This window comes from Castanea sativa, chromosome 5 (assembly GCF_040712315.1).
Source record: "Castanea sativa cultivar Marrone di Chiusa Pesio chromosome 5, ASM4071231v1".
In the NCBI taxonomy this organism is placed as follows: Eukaryota; Viridiplantae; Streptophyta; class Magnoliopsida; order Fagales; family Fagaceae; genus Castanea; species Castanea sativa.
Genome location: NC_134017.1, coordinates 54,391,981 through 54,414,462, shown reverse-complemented (window position 1 = coordinate 54,414,462; position 22,482 = coordinate 54,391,981). Strand labels below are relative to the sequence as shown.

At 32.9% G+C, this 22,482-nt stretch overlaps 1 protein-coding gene across 1 annotated transcript; it reads right to left on the bottom strand.

The window, feature by feature from the left end:
* Positions 1-10,436: 10,436 nt before the first annotated feature.
* LOC142636918 (gibberellin 2-beta-dioxygenase) lies at positions 10,437-12,337 on the bottom strand. Its single transcript, XM_075811213.1, has 3 exons — positions 11,814-12,337; positions 11,344-11,692; positions 10,437-10,902 (listed from the first exon to the last, which is right to left on the bottom strand). Exons 1-3 carry the CDS (start codon positions 12,212-12,214, stop codon positions 10,651-10,653), a joined length of 1,002 nt encoding a protein of 333 aa, XP_075667328.1. The 5' UTR covers positions 12,215-12,337; the 3' UTR covers positions 10,437-10,650.
* Between the last annotated feature and the right edge of the window lie 10,145 nt (positions 12,338-22,482).

The following is a 22,482-nucleotide window of genomic DNA, read 5'->3' as shown; positions in this document are numbered from 1 at the left end:
AGAGATGAAGAGATAAAGCATACAAGAGAGAGAAAAGACCGAGAGAGATAAGCAAACCAAAGGCAAAGAGGCGATGAAGATAGGAGGAAGAGAGAGAAAAAGGGATGAGAGAGAGAGAGATTAATAATAATAAAAATAGTAGCAACTTGCTATAGTAACCTAATACTTTTGGCTTTGACTCCACTATTAATGGTGTTTTTTTGGTGTTTGAGGTGTTAAAATAGCCTTAATACCCTACTATGAATGCTCTAAGAAAATCTATAGCCAGATCATAATATTAAAAGCAAATTTTAAAATACAATAAAATAATCTAATTACTCCTTGTGGGTTTTTTATTTATTTATTTATTTATTTATTTTATACAATACCTAGGCCCAAGTAGGAACAAGTATTCTGAACCTTATACTTGTTGTTTGGTGGATTGAACTTGGTTCACCGCAACTATATTAGGCTGATTACGAACTAAGTTGTGCACAAAATATGGATCTTACAACACATGCACATCCATACATATAAAATATATACGTATTGTACAATAAATAACAGTAAATGAAAAGTAAAAAGACAATTTAAAACGTTAGGGATCCTTAGAATGATGAGTAATACTTCATTATTTCTTGAGTTTTTAAGTACATTAGGCCCTCTTTCTATTGGGATGTGTTACAAGGTCTAAATAAGTTCAAAAATTACAGTCTTAGAAGCCTCAAAAAGCTATCTAAGTCTGTATTTTTTTAGGCTTCTAAGACTTATGAGGTTTGAATGCAAGTGTATCCTTTAGTGTTTGCCTCAGGATCCCTTCGGGAGTTTTCCATCTTTTTCCCTTTTTTGAATTCTAAAGGGGTTTTGTAAAATATTTTTTTATACTAATTCATTGCTGCTGAATGATTTTTTTTGATGGCTTCACCCCTTTTTATAGTACATTCCTAGGGTTTTTGGTGTACTACTGATTCCCTCCATTTGCTGCTTTGGATACCAGAACCAATATTGTGTCAGCAATATTGGTGGCTGGTTATTTCCTCATTTTCTCACTATATTCTTCTTTTGAGGTTTCTCTTCAAAAAGTCCCCAGATGATCTTTCTCTTTTAGGGGGTCCTAGGGGCTGACTTTTAACTTCTTTTTTCAAGGCTTCTAAAGAGGCTTTTCAAAACCTCCCTTTTGTCTGCCTTATCCTTCGTCTTTTTTCTCTAAATAGGAAGATTCCCCCTGTTAGGCTGAAAGATCTCCAGCCACCTTCCTTTATGGTTCACCTTGCTGCTCTTCCCAAGGTACTAGGCTTCCCTTCATGGGTACTGGTTCCTAAGTCATCAGCTGTTTCCAAAGTCTTTTCTTATGAGTTGCAAGCAGTTGATGAGACATGTCTTTCTTCGTTCCTTGTGCCCATGAGCATGCTTCCTTGAGCTGTCCAACTCTTAGCTGATTTTTTCCTGCATTTCCCAAGGATCTTGTGGTTCTGTCAGTCACAAGGTATCCTAGTTCAGTTCTTTTCTAGGCTCCTAAAAAATTCTCCTTACAAAGGCTGAGGTGAGCTTCCTTTTTCATTTTCCTTTCTTTTTAAGGCCCCAAAGCTTACCCATTCATAAGCTTGGGTTTTCTTTTACCCATTTTAAATGGGTTTTAGCTCACAGATTAGGTCTTTCTTATCCTTGAGGGCTCATTAGTTTTTTATTTTACTTAAATACTTGTAATATTTTGAACCTCAACACTTCTTAAGTGACGTATTTTATCATTGGATTTGAAAAAAATTACCATCATATGTGATTCAACAATCTACCCAAGTGACTAGAAAATTTTAAATTGAAAAAAAAAGAAGGAAAGAAATAGGTTAGCAGGTAATATGGTGGAGTTCACCGTCATATTTGACACAAAAAATCTTTGGTCGCCCTATCACATTCTGCCTTGACATAAATATATAAATATATATATAATTATAGCAATCATTGAAACTATGAAATTACCCACTCAATGTGACATCAATGACAACTGAATGGAAAACTAATGCTAGGAATATTAAATAATTGTTGTAATCCCTTTAGTTAGGTAATTAGCTAGTTGGTTGAGATTAGAATTAGGATGAGTTAGTTAGGATTTGAGTACATGTAGCTCATTTAACACATGGTTTAATTCAAAGAGCACATGTTAAATTAATTAGCCAATTATCTTGAGCCATGTGAGCCAATGATATTAGAGTTAGTCTCCTATAAATACATGATTGTAATTCAACATTAGATATCAATGAAGAATAAACAAATTTCTTAGTACATTAATGCATCTCTCTCTCTCTCTCTCTTTTAATCTCTCTATTTCTCTATGGATGATGATTACCTCGAATTAAGTCAATTTTTCTACAATTTTCACCAATCCCCTTACAATATATACCATTCCCCATTAGGAACCTCTAGGTTCCTAACAAGTGGTATCAAAGTTGTCAATCTTAAGACAAGTGATTATGACCGAAGAAAACTTTGGAAAGAAGTACTGCAAATGTTGAACAAAGTTTCAGAGGATTTTATGAAGGATGACTACCTCGAATTAAGTTAATTTCCCTAAAATTTCCACCAATCCCCCTACAATTTATACCATTCCCCATTAGGAACCTCTAGGTTCCTAACAAGTGGTATTAGAGCTGTCAATCTTAAGTCAATTTCTTTCTCTCTCTCTCTTTTAATCTCTCTATTTCTCTATGAAGGATGGCTACCTCGAATTAAGTCAATTTCCCTAAAATTTCCACCAATCCCCCTACAATTCATACCATTCCCCATTAGGAACCTCTTAAGACAAATGATTGTGATCGAAGAAAACTTTGGAAAGAAGTACTGCAAATGTTGAACAAAGTTTCAGAGGATTCTATGGAGGATGACTACTTCTAATTAAGTCAATTTTCCTACAATTTCCACTAATCCCCCTACAATTCATACCATTCCCCATTAGAAACCTCTAGGTTCTTAACAAGTGGTATCAGAGCTGTCAATCTTAAGACAAGTGATTGTGACCGAAGAAAACTTTGGAAAGAAGTACTGCAAATGTTGAACAAAGTTTCAGAGGATGTCAATGATATTTCAAAGATGGTTAAGGCCTTGGCTGAATCTAAAAAGGCCATGGAAGAAGAGCTCTCAAGATTGCAAGAGGATCTTGAGAACATGATGGAAGAGGAGTTACAATCTCTTGATTCAATGGAATTCGAAGAACAAGTCAAGTTCCAAGAATCTATTACTATTGTTGCAAGCCGGGATGTTGATTTTTGTGTCAAAGTAGATGATGATATACATGAAGACGCAGCCCTTGAAGTTCAGTCCAAAGAACCAACAAAGAAGGAGATGATGATTTTTCAAGAACCAATTCTTGATGCACCAATGGAAATGCAGGCTTCCATTCAAGAGTCTATGATTTAAGAATTGACAATCCAAGTGTCGGTGATCCAAGAATCCAAGATGTAAGTGCCAACAATTTTAATGGTTCTAAAATCAAATGAGATATTGAGGATACAAGAACATTGCAAGGTTCAAAGAACCAATGGGACCTTGAAGATTGAAGAACCATTAAAGGCTCAAGAATTTAAGCAAAGTTTAAAGATCTACAAAAAAGAAACCTTCATGTGCATGGGACCGCTTGTCAAAGAGAAATACATGAATATGGTGATCAAAATGTCACTAAGGTATTGGTTCGTTGGAAGATCTCCTTTAATGAAGGTATCATTTCACAACAAAACCTTGTGGGCAATGTGTTTTCAAGAGGAGGGAAATGTTAGAAATATGAAGAAATAATTGTTGTAATCCCTTTAGTTAGGTAATTAGCTAGTTCGTTGAGATTAGGATTAGGATGAGTTAGTTAGGATTTGAGCACATGTAGCTCATTTAAAACATGACTTAATTCATAGAGCACAAGTTAAATTAACTAACCAATTATCTTGAGCCATGTGGGCCAATGATATTAGAGCTAATCTCTTATAAATACATTATTGTAATTCAACATTAGATATCAATGAAGAATAAACCAATTTCTTAGTGCATTAGTGCATCTCTCTTTCTCTCTCTCTCTCTCTCTCTATGGAGGGTGACTACCTCAAATTAAGTCAATTTCCTTACAATTTTCACCAATCCTCCTATAATTCATACCCATCCCCATTAGGAACCTCTAGGTGAGGTTCCTAACAACCAAACAATCAAACCACAAAACAAAAACCATAATAATAATAATAATAATGGGACAAAATTACTATAATGAGTTATCATTTTACTACTTGTCAAAAGTGAGCAATAATAGAAAATCATTTCATACATACATATATGTATGTATGTATGTACGAATTTGATATAATTGTCTTATGTCACCATGTCATAGTTTAACATTAAAAAAATAAAAATAAAAAGAAATAAATATGAAATTACTACTCAATGTGAAACAAGTTATTGGTGGATATGAGTAAAGTTACTACCATATATAACCTTGCTATTATAGTTGTTAGTATCGTATGATATGTATCGTATCATGTGTAAAATGTTCTGTACATATTATAAGGGTGTATTATAAGTGTTCATAAATCGTACAATACAATATGCATATTATATAATTCATATCGTATTGTAAAATCGTATGATATATATAGACAAATATTTGTTCACTTTAATATGAGTTTTTTTTTTTTGTTAAATTTTTTTACTTAATTTATTTGAATTTAATAAGTTGTTAGACTTGTCTTTAATGTAAAAGTATTAAGTTACTTGATTTAGCCTAAAAAATAACATGCTTATAAATTTTTCTTCTCTTTTTTCTACAAAATTTGGATTACATACTAGCACTTCATTTACATATTTTTTTTAAAAATCATACTATGAATAAGGTATTAACTAATAATATAATTATTTTTATATTTTTGTCATTATTGTTATAAGTTTAAGAAAATAGAATGCCAAGAAGAATTTTTTTTAAAAAAATATTAAAATAAAATAATAAGAAGAGATAATAAATGTTAATGGTAATGAAGAAAATTTCAATGAGGAAATATGTTTTCAAAATGATGAAGATGATGATAACATTAACTTAGATTGAGTTGATTAGGCAATATGATGAAACAAAAATTATTACTTTGGGTCATTAATTTGTAATGTATATCGCTTTTGAGTTTAATCAATTTAAATGTGTATGTTATGAATACATGCTAGTTTGATTTATTTAGTTAGCTTGTTAAATATAAATATTATTACATAAGTGATGAATAAATTAGTCATTAGTTGAATATATCCAAAATTTGTAATGAATATACCCTTTGTATATGTATATCTATAATATTTTTAAAAATTTTATTAAGTATTTGTGTATCTTACAATACACGATATGATATGGTCCACAATACAAAAAAATAAAAAATCGATTTACGATACGATTGACATTTTGAGAACTATACATGTTACCATAAAAAAATGATTAAAAATGAATAGCTATTACTCATGTGATATAGTTCTGCACTATCATTGGTATTATGACTAACTTTTTAAAGTGATTAAAACGAAAGAAAAAAACAAGAGCATTAGATAATAAGACAATAACTTGTGTTAACTTGGTTTACTAAATTAGCCATTAATATTACTATGCTCTTTATTTGAAATAGATACATTTTATATTTTAAATTAAATATTATAAATTACGCGCTTCCCCACCTTAGAAATTAAACTATCCCAAAGGGACCCAAAAAATAATATGGTTGTGGGGGGCAGAATGGTCAAAATACGCTTTTGGGTCTTGGGCCTGATTTAGATGTATTAATTCGTCTAAGCAAAACCTTGAAGTCCATAAGCAAACTCTTGCTGAAAGGGTTGGTGGGGTTGTTCGAGAATGGGCATCTCCTCAGCCAAGTCAAGTGGAGGTCGAACAATGTGTCATGATGTATAGAGGAGAATGCTGGAAGGTCTGTTGGGTAAAGGTATGTTCCACACAATTATAAAGAGGAAGAACGCATGAGAAATATCATGTGAAAAGCTGTTACTACCGCATTAAAGACTCTGTACCTACCTCTCTGGCTGCATTTATGGGGAAATGACTTCTGAACAGTAGTGATCAGCCTTACAACTATTATTTGAAGACTTCAAGAAGGTGTTGGATGGGACAAGTATCTGGATTGGTGATCTGTGCCATACGTGGAAGATAGAAGAAAGGAAAAAGGGGATATAAAAGAAAGAGAAAGGCATTAGAGGTGGGGGGACGGAAAAAAGAAAAAGAAAAAGAAAGAAAGAAAGCATTGTATACATCATCTTCAATTTTAATCTATTGTTTGGAGAAGGAAAGGCAATACAAGTCATCCTCGGCTTATGTCCGAGGAGAATTTCTATTATTTTTATCCATTGATTGTGTAGATAATGACAATCTAGCCCACATATTTGTTGTCTAATATCCATATAACCTAGGTTTCAAGTCCACGCTCTACAAATTTAATTGCATAAGGCTTTATGGGCCTGAACTCATCACGCGGTTGGGTCCGGGTACTAATTGTGCACTTACAATGGTCAACTCATATTTATAGTCCCCTACCAAAAATAGAAAAGAAAAGACATTTTAATTTTTAGAAAATCCCTAAAAGCTTGCTAAAAAAACAAAAAAGAAAAGAAAAGAAATTTTAATGTTAGAAAATCTCTAAAAGCTAGCTAAAAGAAAGCCTTAAAAGGTTAATACTGGCAAGAAATCCTAAGTGCTATGGCTACCACTTTTCGCTTGCTCACAATAACTCTTTCACAGTTGACCACTGATCATTGACCGCGAGTTCTTCAAGCTACAAAAGATAGTAACCACCACAAGAACTAATGCATTTAGTAGGGTTTTTTTTTTTTTTTTTTTAAAATTAATTCTTTTTAACATGACAACACTATTTTATTTATAAGTAGAAACAATTTGTCATATAATTGGATAATAAATATAACTTTTGTTTGATTTGTAAATTGTAGGAAAACCAACTATAATATTATTTTTTAAATAAAAAAATTCATAAGTTGGAAACTAAACTTGGTGATGCAACATTTTCAACCTCTAATATTGATGCTCCAATATCAATGAAATTTGACATTAATTCTTTGGAGGGCGTTATTGGATGATGTATGCAAATATGAAATGATTCTATTAATCAACATGATAAATATATTAAAAAACAATTATTTTTGTATCTTTTTAAAGTTAGATCTAAGTTTAGGCAAGTTAAGCCTAGACCTAAAGCCCCCAATACATAGGAGGATAAATAATTTAAAAAGTAAAATAAAAAAGAGATTTTTTATATGTTCAAAAAATATGTTAGGAATGCAAATGTTTTCACAATTTCTTTCCTTCTAATAACTATTGACTTAGCAAGTTGTGATTGAAGTGCTATCAATTTCATATGATCCCCTACTGACACTGCATTCATTAGAACTAATTATAGCATGCTACCTCAATAGTTGGTTGCAAAATTTTTTGCATCTTTATACTTATATATATATATATAGAGAGAGAGAGAGAGAGAGAGAGAGAGAGAGAGAGAGATGACTTGTGCACTTTTTCCCCCACCTCTAAAAAAGACCCCTGAAATATTGAGCTAATAAACCAATCTACTTGAAAGCTTAAATTTTTTTTACCAAATTTAAAGGTAAGAAAATTGAAAAGGTACTAAAGATCAAGATTAATTATGTGGGGGCTGAACATGGGCTTGGGCCTAGAGCCAAGGGCCCAATAGATTATTTCTTAAAAGATGAGCTTGGCCTAAATGTGTGGATATGAGTAAAAAGGCCTGTGGAATGAAAGACAACTCCCCGAGGCGGACCCTGTGAAGATCTGAGCCAACCACGATTATCAAGGTTCACTACCGAGGTAAGAAGCAAAACCTTTCCCATATTAGATATGCAAAGAACCACGGGTGACCAGCTCCCCTCTAGACCAAGATGTCACCTTCCATCAAGCTCACCTCGGAACACGCCATGAATAGATAAGAACCACTAGGGTAGTCACCTCCACATTAATGAGATGTTTTCACCTAATCTCTTCCACATTAAATGTTAATTGACTAGCCTGAACAGTGGAAACACCCTTAAAGTCTTATTTCATGATGAAAGAATAGCAGAGTAGATGGGTGATAAAACAAGTATCCCCCAAATCTAGTTAAGAACATGACAACTTGGGAGAGAGGGAAGGGGAAATTGTCTATAAAAGGAGGGGAGGTGTAATAGAAGGGAGATTCAAAAAAATTGAGAGAAAAGACTTAGAAAAGAACAATAGAGAGAAAGTTGTAATAGCATAATAGGTCTAAGAGTTTTTAGCCTTTAATCCTATTCCTTGTACCTTGGGAAAGATATTCTTCCATTAATAAAAGTCTTTTGGTTCCTTATTATCTTATAAGCTATTGTTTAGATCTCTCGTTATGGAATTCTTGCCCTTTACTTTTTTTTTTTTTTTTTAATTTTTTTTTATACAAGATAAAATTATATTCTAGCCTAATCTAAGTGATATGTGTGTGAAGCTCCCTCCTAGAAACTTGAACCTCGGCCCTTGCCCCCAACACTCTACAAACACTTATACTTATAGAGTGACCATCGCACCAAGGGTGTGCAGTGGTTACTTTTATAAATTAATTGTATAAGTCATATTCGTTATTGTTATTTTCTTAGTAGTTGTTTTTTATCCCCATAGATCAGGTCACAAAAAGATTAAGTGGATTAATTATTATTAAAAAAAAGATGTTAGTAAAACCTAAATATAAAAATGTAATTAGTAAATTTGATCTAAAAAGCAAGAAGAATGATTTTTAAATAAAATTTTTTAATTTATAAAATAAATATTTTTTAATTGATATTTGAATATAAAAAATCATAGATAAATTTACTGTCTTAAGTCTCAAATTGTATCAAGATGATTCTATATGCAAAAATCATAGCCCTATCTCTTTTTTTTTTTTTAACTATTATTTTTTAATACTACTGAATTGTTTGATTAATTTAGTTTTAAACCTTAGCATATTTTTTAATTTTAAATTGTGGAAAAAAAAATCATTCATCCTGGTTTCTTTATGGAGTCAAAATACAGTGAAAGAAAATTTATGGAATGAGTCAGAACTCAGAAGAACCGATGAGACGAAGTGTGATTGCCAAAGAGCATCTTTTTAAAAATGTCTTATCAAAAACAGTTCCCCCATCGTGAAATTTTGAAAGATAACGGCGCTGGCTGTAACACTATTTCCCTATAAAAATTCCTAAATGGAGTTATTACTGGCTTTTAATGAAGCCACAAGTAGCAATATATAGCTTTGTTGAAATGATGATGAAATTGTGCGGGGTGGGATATGGATAGTGAAATGCACACTTGGATGGTCAAATACAAACTCTTTGCCGAGAGTGACTTGGGCTTTCTCTCTCTCTCTCTCTCTCTCTCTCTCTCTCTATCTATCAGAATCTTTTCTCTGCAGCTCTTTCATTTTTGTGGGTGAAGTGAAAGTGGGGACTCCAAAAAACTATGAACTCAGTCATACATACTGTTCTATCCCTTTCAAAACTGAAGCAATCAAGGAGAAAAATCAAACGAGTGTGACATTGGGAGTCATTTTTAGTTTGACTGTCAAATTTTATGCTCACATGTTTATCATACTTTTTTACTTTTGATGTTGCAAGTCCATGGGCTTATTGGCTCAAGTGGCCACAGTGTAAGCCGTAAGGAGGTCTTTTACTCCTACACTCAATAATTTACCTCCTATCTTACCTTTCATGTGTTAAAAATTTAAAATGCGGAGGTTTTGAAAGTATAGACATTTTCACATCAATTATGGATTTTGATGTAAAATAATTAATGTAAACAAGTGTAAGATGATATTTTTTTACATGTCAAGATAACATTAGAAAATAATAATAATAATAAAGAAGAAAATACACCTGAGCCTTTTCATTTTTTTTTTTTTTAAAGAAAATTTTGTTTTCCATTCTTCCATTTTGAAAGAGAGGAGGTTTAGTTATGCTCAAAATAAAGAAACAGAGGTATCATTTTCTATGAAGAAACAGGTATTAACATTGAGTCATAAGACTCTGGGAGTAATTAAAGTGATTTTAGAATAGAGAAGATGTATGGTTTTGCTCAAAAACTTGGTGTCGTTGAGCCCTTAATTAGGTGATTGATTTACAAGGTTCATTGGGAGAAGATTAGGGGGAAAAAACAACTTGTTATTATTTGGTGTCTTTTGTACACAATTCATAAGCAAATAGCACCAATTATTTTCACAATGGCTTTCTTCATCTTTGATGTTTAGGTGTTGCTAGTGTAAATGATTGAAAAACAAACAAGTATGGTGGTATTTAATCATTGTTGTCCATTCAAGCAAACGAATCATGGTGTTGTGAACAACTTGAATTGTAAATCTATAAAATTTCACTGCTCTAATAGGTACGAAATATGGATAAGGACAAGATGATATACCATATTAATTGGTAATATCAACAACTTAAGGTCATAATGTGTGAATAGTATTCATGATGACAGGAAGGTGGTTGTTGCAACATTTGAACCCAAAAAAAAAAGAAAAAGTAAAAAAAATAGAAAGATAATGAACATCCTATTCGTTTTTCCATCTATGGCAAAGTTGAGTCAGATTTTCAAACCTATTTTGAGCAATGAAAAACATCCTACTATCTGCTAAAATTGGGAACTTGGCCACTTCATTGGCTGGCAGTTTTCTCAAAGGGACCTAGCCTATAATCACCCAACCTTGACTTGTATGCAGACTTTTTATACTCCCACCATGTGAACTCCTTGTACAAGCTTTCTTCTCCTTCTGCCATAAGGGAGGATAAAGGTACTATCTTTTCATATAAAGGTGGCCCTCCAAAGTAGATCATTGAAATCCTTGAGTTTGTATAATCAGCCAAAACCCTATGCTTCACGCTCTTAAACCTCCCATTAGTCATTACCTGCAACAATCCCATAACCAAATGAGTAAATCTATTCGAAGCAACGCAAAAATAAAATAATAAAAAGAAAGAAGAGGAAAATAGCTAGTCATAAAAGATAATGAAAGAATAGTGACATGAGAGAGAGAGAGAGAGAATTATGGGATTTCAATGGTATCTTATAACCTGGGATAAGGTTTTGATTAAGAGAGAGACCAAAAGAAAAGGAAAAAAAAAAAACCTTCTTAGGAAAACCCAAAAAACTGATTGATGGCTAAGTAGTCCTTTTTTTTTATTTTTTTTTTAATTTTTAATTTTAGCTCAATTAAGTAGTACTCATTTTTCATTTATTATATATCTTTAGCTAATGCTAATGCAGCAATGCGTGTACAATTGAATGACATGATGTTTAAAAAAAAAATATATCTACATATAAAAAATTGAAGAGGTTGTTAAATGTACCTGCAAGGAATCACCAACATTGATGAAAAAAGAAGACCGATCAGGTGGCACTGATACCCATGTCCCATCTCTCAGACAGATTTGAAGTCCTGAGGTGTTGTTAGATCTTAGGACAGAAATTATCTGCGGGTCTGTGTGCTCCCCAAATCCAATCAAATTTCGTCCACTCAACGCTTGGAGTTCTGGGCATGGTGGATAGTGGTTTAGCCTGAAGCACGAGTCACTTTTCTCATTCCTCAAAAGCCTGCTCAACATATTCCTTGACTCAAGCCCCAACCCATCGGCTATCAATTCCAGTAATTCACAGGACATTTTCTTCACAGCCGAAATATAATCATTCACAGCAGAGCTTCACCATGAAACAGAAAGAAAAAAAAAAAAAAAAAAAGGAAAATGTCAAAAATTTATATACTATTAAAACTTAAAAGAGAGAAACAGAGGAAAAAAAAAACAGAGGACTCTGTTTTTACCGGAAAATTTCCGGGCTTTGTTGGAAAATGGAGAGTGATTTGTGGGACATGACATCAGGATTGGTATTGAGGAGGATATATTCAATCCAACCCACATCACCGTTTGGGCCAATTCTCTTGCTGCCATAGCCAAATGGATCAGGAGGGCCTGCCTTATCTTTCTCAGGCTGAGGCAAATTGAAGAACCTAAGGGACTCAACTTCCAACCTGGTTATGAACTCCATTGGGATTCCATGATTCACAAGCTTGAACATCCCAAACTCCTCAAACGCCTTGACTATGAGGCTCTTGGCCTCAGGGTCTGAGAGGTCAACCACTGGAATTCCAGTGAACAAGCTGGTTGGCTTGCATGTTTTGATTAGAGAGCTATGGTTTAATGCTGGTTGAGACTGAACCACCATAGTTGTTTGTTGTTGTTGTTGTTGTTATTGGTGTTGGTGTTGTTGTTGTTGTTATTGTGTCAGAGAGAGAGAGAGAGAGAGAAAGAGAAGGAGATGAGTATGGAATTGGTGGGATTGGATTGTGGAGAGGGTGGTGAGCTTGATGGGGGGTTTAAATGGGCAAAATGGGGTGAGAGAAATGAATTGGTAATGCATGAGAGGAAAGCTGGAGGGCCCCCAAAGGCGGTACTTACTAACTCTAATAGGAGCCATCTGTCCTTGGTGTCTGCTTGGCATTTGGCTTGGCATTTGTGCAAGGATAAGTCTAATTCCAACGATTATTTCACATCATTTCTGTAGAATAAAAGTGATTGGTGTATATTAATATGATATTGATAGTTTTTTTTTCCCCTATTTTTGAGCACAAATATTATTCACAGTGCTTTGATGGGAAAGTGAAAGCGATGTTGTAGGAGTGATATATAATTAAAAAGTTTGTGGAAAAGATTATGAATTTTCAAAATGAAAGAAATGATTAATCAATTTAGCAAATTATGGAAAAAGTTATAAATCTTGTTATGTTTGGGCTTTGTAGCATTGAGGTTAAGTTTTTGTTTTTTGTTTTGTTTTGTTTTGTGATTTTGTGTCTTTTCATTTCAAAAGGACAAACACTAATGCAAAATTTTGTGAAAAATTCAAATAATTTTTTGGACTTTGTTTATTTGTTTTTGGGTTGTAGATTTATTTGATTTTGGATTTTGTAATTGAAAGTGCATAATTTGTACCTGGACCCAAATGAGTGATGGGCTCAGGCCCAAAGAGCTTTATACAATAAAATTTGTAGAGTATGAGTTTAAAACTTAGGTTAGGGGTATTGGAAAACTGATAAACAGGCTAGAAGGCCGCAATTTACGCAAATATTATATGAATATGAAAAAAAACTCTCCTCGGACGTAAGTTGAGAACTACTTGTATGACATTTCTTTCTCTAAGCAAAAGATTACAATTTTTAGTTTTCAAACAAGGTCCCCTTTCTTCTTTTCTCTCTCGTCTTCTTATAACCTCCTTCTTCTTCTCTGTTTCATCCATGTGTAACACAGATTTTCCTCCTAGATACTTGTCCCATCCACTACCTTCTTAAAGTCTTCAAATAATAGCTGGAAGGCTAAATATTATTGTTTAGAGGTCATTTCTCCATTAATACGGCCAGGGAGGTAGATGCAGGGCCTTTAATGCGATGGTAGCAGTTTTTTCCTCAGATATTTCTCACACGTTCCTCCTTCTAATGAGTGCTTGGATCATACCTTTACCCAATAGATCTTCCAGAATTCTGTCTCTAAACCCTTTAGCACGTCCCATGACCTTTACTTGGCCCGTCTGAGGAGATCCGAGGAGATACTCCTCCTCGAATAACTCCTCTGCCCCTTGTAGCGCGGACTGACCTGTGAGCCTCAAAGACTCTGATTGAACAGACTTATACCAACTAACCGGGGCAAAGGCTCAAACGTGCATTTAAGCATTTTTATCCTCCACAGTAATCATCCAAATAATTTTTTGGACCTTGTTTATTTGTTTTTTTGGGTTCTAGATTTATTTGATTTTGGACTTCGTAATCATCGGGCTTTTGAAAAACATTTTTTTTCTTTTTTTACTATAAATTTACAGATGCAATAGTTTTAAAATATTAAAAAAATTTGATACTTTTGAAATTGCATTAAAATTGAACTTTTTGAACACAATTTATACTAGGCAACACAGCCTTTTTTTTTTTTGAGAAAGTACTAGGCAGCACAGCTGAAAACTCAAAATTCAATGTCACATGTTATTATCAATTAAAGTTTTTAAATTACTTTGAATATTATTATAAATTTCAAATATATTTGTACAAGATTCTCAAAAAAAAAAAAAAATTGTACAAAATAATTAAAGTGAAACTATAACAAGGAGTAAATCAACTCTAATTCAACATCGGAGGCTAAAAGTACGTGCTCACATGAATCGCTTTCTCAAAATTAAAAACAGCAGATTTCTTTCCTAATATGTAGATGTATTTTTATTGCATAAAAATCAAAATTAAAACAGCGGATTTCTTTCCTAATATGGAGATGCATTTTTATGGCAGAAAAATTAAAGCGTCAGTCTATTTTTTGTAAGGAAATAAAAGGATTTTACTAATGTATGCTTTTATTATTTTAAGAAAATTTTTATAGAAAAATGAGAAAATACTTAATTTATTATAATTTAAAAATATTGATGTACTTAAGGGCATATATTAATTGGACCAGAGGAAAAAAAAAGGGTCAATTTGAGCAGATTCTTTAATAATTGGAAAGTGATTTGTTGCTTTTTTTTAAATTGGAACTTAATTTGTTGGCTTTAAAGGAAAGATGGTTTGGACAATCTGTTCAATGGTCAAGGACTCACTGCAGTTGCAGAATGCAAATGTATGTACCATGTAGCACATAAAGCTACTAATCTTGATTTTGCAGGTTCCTATATATTATATCCAACTAGTTCTTTTATTTTTCGTTCTTTTTTATTGTGCCTAGGGCTTGGTTATCCATCATTTAGAAGAAAAAAAAAAAAAAATCAGAAAATGATTGCCTATAACCACTGATGGTATTGGTAGCTAGAAGAATTTATGAGAATTCTTGGTTCTAGTATGGTAGTACTTACTATCATTCAAACTGGTAATTGTTGAAATTGGAAAAATTCTTTCTTCTAAAACTAAATGTAAAATGTAAAATTCCTTGTCAAGGATGTTAACATCAAGGTTAGAAAATTGAGGCTGCTCATTTAAAGCATAGGAGTCTTAAATGCAGAAGATATTATATATTGCATTTACCACGTGACGTGTACTATCATTTTATTTATTTATTTTAGGGATAACGTGTACTTTCATGTGTGTACCAATTCTTCGCAACCCTATTGTAATCAAGACTTTGAGATTTGAATAAAGAAATAAATAAAAAGAGTTTGAATTTGATTGGTTACATAATTTATATCATGTTGCATCTTTGTATGGGAATGGAGAGTTGAGTTTACGAAATATTTCAATAAGCATAGTTTACGAAATATTTTATAACTTTTTCTTTTAATAGAGAATACATATTTAGAATATAAAAGGCTTGGCCTAGAGGTTCTTAAAGTCTTATGAGATCCATGAAAACTTTTAGATTTGAATTTTCTAGCCAGCAATTTAGGGTTACTCCTCTAATATTTAGTATGCAAGGCATGGGGAAACTGCACACATTAGATGAAATAGTCTGAAAATCTAAGATTCCTTGATACCTAATTCTAGAAAAATAAATTAAAAAAGATTCTTGGATACTTGTTTTTTTAGAGATAGTTTCAATTTATGATGTTTACTTCTAATAATTATTTTTTATTATCAAACCAAAACACCAATTGATTTTAGAGTAGGTTTTGGATGCCTTTTTTCTTAAAAAATATATTTTTTATTTTTTTAAAAGAAGAGAAAATAAATAAGAAAAATAAAAGAAAGAATACAAATTTCGAGCATCGTAGTCTTAAATACAACCTATATTATATTGCACTTATTGTATGATGTGGACTTACATACATGTACTAATCATTCTCAACTCTATGAAATTATTTAGTGAATATGATATATTATATCTTTTCATATAAAAAAGGACCTCACATGTAGGTCCTACATTTTTATGTGAAAGGGAGGTGTTATATACCAAGTGAAAGGAATAATTTCTTCTCAACCGCATTATAGCAAAGTCTTCTAGTGGAAAAAAAGGAGCTTGAATTTAATTGATTATATGTGGTGTCTTCAAAAGGAAATGGATAGTTGGACATAGGCTTGTTCAGATTTTGCCCGCAGCTGACAAAACAATTTGCACCAATCCGAACCACACCTATTTGAGCTTCACTGGAGGTGTATGGCGCGGTGGTTGGAGGCAATTTCCAAGTACCAATGACGGCCGGTGCGGCAAGCAGTTATGGGTTTTGCATTATGATGTGTAACCGAACTGATCGCCATGTATACACACACACACACACATATAGTTTAACATATACATATACGTATATGTATATGTAATCATGTTTCAGTTTATAAATAAAAGAAATTTCTAGAGAGAGATAGAGAGTACCAGTGCAGTAGAGAAAAGAGGCGTGAAAGTGAGAAAGGAGAAGGAAGGAAGAGGAGAAAAAAAGGGTTAAGTTTAGTGATTTAAAACAAAATTGTTCCATTAAATATATATATTTTTAATCTGATTCAAAACGACATTGTTTTGGAACTAATATTAATTTTAAAATAATAAGTTCAAAACGACGCCGTTTTAGTTAGAACTTAGGTTAAATTTCTAAATCTCTTTTAAATTTTGTCTTCTCTTATCTCTTATCTCTTGTCCACCTCTCCCCCTTCCCTCTCTCTCTCTCTCTCTCCTCAGCTTGTGCCTTCGCCACAAGGCCCACCACTGTCTTCCACTGGATGCAGCTGTTTCCAAGGTTTCCCCTCTAATCTCTCCTCTTTGTCACAACTATCATCTAGAAGTTTTATGAGAATGTTTTAATGCTTAATACCTAGCTACTATGGTTCTCCTTTCTATGCTTTCTTCCAGGTATGAAAATTTATATAATGCTCAATATATACCTGTTTCTCCTTGTAATTCTTTTTAGAAAGATGGAGAATTTGTTTGAAAATTTTGTGAAAGATTTTGAACATGTTTGTCTATTTGTTTTATTTTTTAATATTTGGGTTGTTTGATATTTCTATGTGGGTCGCTTGATGATTCAAAAAAAAAAATATTATTTGTTTGTTTTATTTTTGCACCGAATTAACCGAACCTAGTGTAGACCGGTTCTTACCCTTCACATGTGAGCTGCGGTCAAGCATGATGGGAAACCGCACCCTATAGGTGTGGTGCAAAGTTCCCCCTATAATCGGCCACACCACACCGTGTACAAGCCTAGTTGGACATTTTAAATCTTTAACAAAAGATTTTTAATATTATAGTTGGAAAATATTTTGGCAATAAGTTTAGTAACACATTTGTACATAACTTTTTCAATATGTTGTAATTGATGGTAAAAGACGAAGGAGCTGTTTGGTAACGTTGTTCTAATAATGTTGGAAAATATTTTGGCAATAAGTTTAGTAACACATTTGTACATAACTTTTTCAATATGTTGTAATTGACGGTAAAAGAGTAGGGAGCTGTTTAGTAACGTTGTTCTAATAATGTTGTTTGTATTTTTTTGGAAATACGTGTAGGTGAAAAAGTGTGTGAAAATGCATATAATGTTGTTTAAAAACTGAAAATATTTTGTTAAACTATTCTACCAAACGGCCCCTAAAAGTTATATCAATTGTTGGGTGATGTAAAATTAATGTTGCTCAAATTACAAGTTGTTGCTTTAACAAGTCGTAAAATAAAAGTTGCCTGAAAAGCAATGATCAAGTTTGGAATCCCCATCAATATTTTAAAATCGTCACTCTACTCTTTGCAGTTATTTATTTTATTTTATTATTTTCTTCCTCTGACACCTTTCCATTCAAGACTCGGGACTTTGGCACTCTTCCTAACCATATTTCCGCGATGAAAAATTATTAGGTACTCTCAAAGTATCATAAATACGAACTCCTTCCTCTCACAAAATGGTGGGTCCCACCATGAATTGAATTAGTGGGACTCACCATTCATGTGAGAGGAGGGAGTATGCATTTATGGTACTCTGAAAATATACAATAATTTCCCGCCCACGATATGAGCTGCACTGAATTCTATATATATATATATATATATATATTATATTGACAATGAGAAATGTTCGGGACACACTTTTGCACAACTTTGTGGCGAGTAGACAATGAGAAATGCTAGGGACACACACTTTTACACAACTTTGTGTCACAACTCGCCACATGGCGAGTTGTGATTGGTTTGAGTGTATTAGTGGGCCATGTGGGAATACATTCTAACCAATCACAACTCGCCATGTGACGAGTTGTGACCAAAGTTGTGCAAAAGTGTGTGTCACTAGCATTTCTTTTTGATGATATGATTGTAACTACACAATTAGGATTGTTTTAAAAGTATTTGGTGTCACCACCGCACACCCTTGGTGCGGTGGTCACTTCACAAGTATAAGTGCCTATGGGGTGTGGAGGGCAAGGAAAGGATTTCAAGTTTCTAAGAGAAAGCTTCACATACATAAACACTTAGAGTAGGCTGGAGTAGAAATTCTATCTTGTATAAAAAAAGAAAATATTTGGTCTCTTAAAAATAAAAAAATTAGGTTAAAATGCAAAATTTACCTTCTAAGTTTTACCATTTTTTATTTTAGTCCTCTAAGTTTAAGTTTTTTCATTTCAATCTTTCAAGTTTCATTCATCCTCAATTAAGTCTTCCATTAACAATCTGTTAGTTGTTGCAGTTATCTACCCAAAAGATACCATTTTTTCCCTTTATTTAATTTTTAATTTTATATTTATTTATTAATTTAAAAAAAACGTTAACTTCAAATAAATAAATTAAAATTAAATTAAAAAAAATGAAAGAATCAACGTTGTCCTTCCATCTAAAGCCTATCTTGATACTAACAATTTCTTTCCTTAGTTTTCTTTTATCTATCCAACCAAATCCTAAGTTGGTAACAAAGCAGTGGGTCATTATAGAATTATGGTGGTGGAAAGCAATAGATTCCCTAGAAACTTTTGATGGGGGATTTCCTCCTCCAGCGCTTTTCTTTCAAATTTGCTAAGGTGCAGAGTATGAGGAGTATCCAGTTCAAACATGTCAACTCATTTAGCAACTCAAGTGAGAGATTACTTAATGCCATGTGAAGCCTATGTGCCCAAGGTATTTACATTTTCTAGGAACCATAAGTTTGAAAGGGAAGAATTTGGGCAGCTTTGCTCTAATTGGACTGTACAGATTCAGTGGCTCCAGTTCCCTGTTCTCCCTCTCAATCTCTCTTTCGCTCTCCTTCTCCCTCTCAATGTCTCTCCTACTCCCTCTTTCTCCCTCTCAGTATTGAGCTGGGTTGGGGTTATCGAATGGGTGGCATCGCATTTGTGTTCTTTTAGATGGGAGGGAGACATTGATTAATTTCTGTTTTTTTTTAATTAACATTTTTTAAATAAATAAATAATTAAAAAAATAAATAAAGGGCAAAAACGGTGTTGTTTGGGTGGGATAACGGCAACAACTAACAGATTGTTAACGAGAGACTTAATTGAGGATAAATGAAATTTAAAGGACTGAAATGACAAAACTTAAACTTAAAGGACTAAAATGACAAAACTTATAGGGTGAGTTTTGCATTTTAGCCAAAAATTATATGGGATATAACCTTTTTAAATCTCATATCTTCAATAGAAGAGTTCTAGTAGGGGTGGCAAAATTAGACATGAGCTGTAAGCTCGACACAACATGATACGAAATTAGCATGCTATGGGTTAAAGCTTAATGAGTTTGTGTCATATTCGGGTTGACATGATTGACTCTTTTAATAAACGAGTTGAGTTAGTGTTCAACCCATGGAATCCGTTTGATATGTCTGACCTATTTAATTGAATGATATTTTACTAATATACCTGTCAAACTCTAGGTATATAAATTTATTAATTGTTGTGATTTATTTTCTTTGACATATTGTGATTGATTATTTATAATATTGAGATATGCTTTAGTTTTGAATGATTATTTGTGATGTAGTTACTCGTTAGTTCTAAATTTTATATTAAAAATATTTATTTGTTTGTTTTTTCATAAATATATATTTTTTTCATTTTGATAAAATCTAATAAACAGGTTGACACGATTGACCTATTTAATAAATGGGTCATGTTAGGGTTAAAGAATCTTGACCCGTTTAATAAACATGTTGGTTAATGTTGACTCATATAGTCGAATACTCATGGATTGGCATGACACGAACCCGACATATAAACACAAATTGCCACCCCTAAGTTCATAGAAGAAATGAGATTCACTGAAATCATTGAACTCTGATGAGTTCAATGTTGTAACTCATCTCACCATTTGATGAAATAAATAAAAAATAAAAAAATTCCCATAATAACTTTTAAGGGTTCAAGTGACAGCTCAATAATAATGACCATATAATTTTTAAAACTGAAACCAAAATCGAGAACGCATATTACAAACTTGTACTAAACCTTATTTCAAACTATAATAGGATCAACCTTGGGCTTTTGTATTAGTTTGTTGTAACAGTGGAAGCTCTTTAGCCATGGTGCCATGTAATGAATTCAATTTGACCCAATCAAGCTACACTACAAAAAAACTGGACTATTGTGGCAGGCCAAAACCACCGCAAAAGCCCAGAAAACCATCGCTAAAGGTCCATTTGGACTATTATGGTAGGGCTATTTCGGCGGTTCTACCTGCAAGTGTTGTGTTGCATCAATTGCTCTATTGCGGCGGTAACAAAAAATGCCGCTATAAATGCACCTTTTAGTGGTTTTTTGCAGCGGGCAGAAAACCGCCACCATATGAAGTAATAATTCATGTCAATTGACTTTTAGCGGTGGGTTATACCCGCCGTTATTGGTGTCCACCTTTAGCAGTAGGCTAAAGGTGCCGCTATAGGGAATCAATTAAAACGGACTCATTGAACTTTTAGCGGTGGAGAGAAACGCTGCTATATGTGAAAACCTTTTAGCGGTGGGAAAAAACATTGCTATAGGGCATCAGTTAAATCATAATATATGCACCTTTAGTGGTGCTTTTTGATCGCCGCTATAGGTTCTTTTTTTTTTTTTTTTTCCTAGCTTGTATTAAAACCACTACTTTTTTTTATAGACCTGTTACAAAGAACCTGTAATAGTTTTAGCTCTACTAACACAATACCACAAATGCAACTAATTAACAACACCACAAATGTCTCCAAACTAATATAATGTTAACATAGACATATGTTATCAAATACATATAACATTGTCTATAACCATTATCAAAGTTCCAAAGTATTTAAACAAATTTTTCAACACTTTTGCAAGAAGATGTCCTTGGTACACTTTTGCAAGAAGAACCAGTAGTCCCAACCCCACGCTTGCTGGTAATAGTATACTTAGTAGTGGTCACTTGTTCTGCAACTTTCTACGTCAACCTGGCCAAATTTGCTTCGGTAAGTGCAATCTCCTATAGCTCAGCCCTTGTCTTCACATCAGTTTGAAGTCATAAGCATGTGTTATACAAGCATTTAACATGAAAGGGAAAAGAAAACTACCTTAAGATCTATACAAACCTTAGAATCCATGCCACGTGAACTGGAAAATTGTCTAGAAGACATGCTCAAACCAACTTCAAGTGCAGCTTTAAGGTCTTTTTCAGCTTGCAGCTGCTCTTGCAATCTTGAAACCTCTAGTCATTTAAAAGTCAGGCAAGGTCAATATGGCTTCAACATATAAGTGCTTGTGTGTTAAAAAACATGCAAAAAATAAAAATAATAGTTACTTATGTCATACATCGATGCTACAATTACTTTTCTTCAAAGGAATACTAAGGAAGGTCAAACTGAAAAATAAGCCAGATGTTTAAATTGTAACAGATTCAAACACTAATGTATTAAGAGAACTTATCTATCACAAATCTCAAATATCTTAACTTTGCACTGCTCTTTACCTGTACTAGAAGAACTCTGACCCAAGGCGTAATACAATAATAAAATTCTAGAAATCTGTGCAAAATGCACTAGCACCTAACACGCCAATATGCCAGAATGTATGAAAAGACCCTCTTATGTTCGTTGGGCAGCTAAAATGGCAGTTGATCTCCAAATAGGAGTACCATGGGTCGTGTGCAAGCAAACTGATGCTCTTGATCCAGTGGTTAGTTTTGCAAGCAAACTTGTACTTATTAGAAACTCACCTGCTAATTTCAAACTGTTCTCTTTGCTATATTGTAAGATTCAACTAATTGCATAATGGACCATGTTTTGCTTGTTCATTTAACAAATTAAACATGCAGATTAATACATGCAACGATAGTGGCGGCTCTAGGAATTTTTTCCAAAGTATTCCTTAAGAAGCATAAATTCCTAGGGTGTTTCATTAATTTGTTTGTCTCTTATAAACTATAATTTGTTATATTGTTGTTTCATTAATTATAAAATTATTAACTGTTGTGTAGCCTAACATAATTTAATTTGTTTGTCTTTTATAATGTATTGGTTAATTAAATTATGAATTATTGTTTATTCGTTGCTTTCCCCAGTTAATTATTGGTTAATTAATAACCTAAACAAACAAAATTAATTAGTTCAACTAATTACTATAGTTGTTTGAT

What these genes read in the sequence shown, in the direction of transcription:
- LOC142636918 (XM_075811213.1), bottom strand. Translation starts at nt 12,214, where the DNA reads ATGGTGGTTCAGTCTCAACCAGCATTAAACCATAGCTCTCTAATCAAA. An exon ending in CAAAGCCCGGAAATTTTCCG is followed by an intron (nt 11,693 to 11,813) that starts GTAAAAACAGAG and finishes TTCATGGTGAAG; the next exon opens with CTCTGCTGTGAATGATTATA. An exon ending in ATGTTGGTGATTCCTTGCAG is followed by an intron (nt 10,903 to 11,343) that starts GTACATTTAACA and finishes GGATTGTTGCAG; the next exon opens with GTAATGACTAATGGGAGGTT.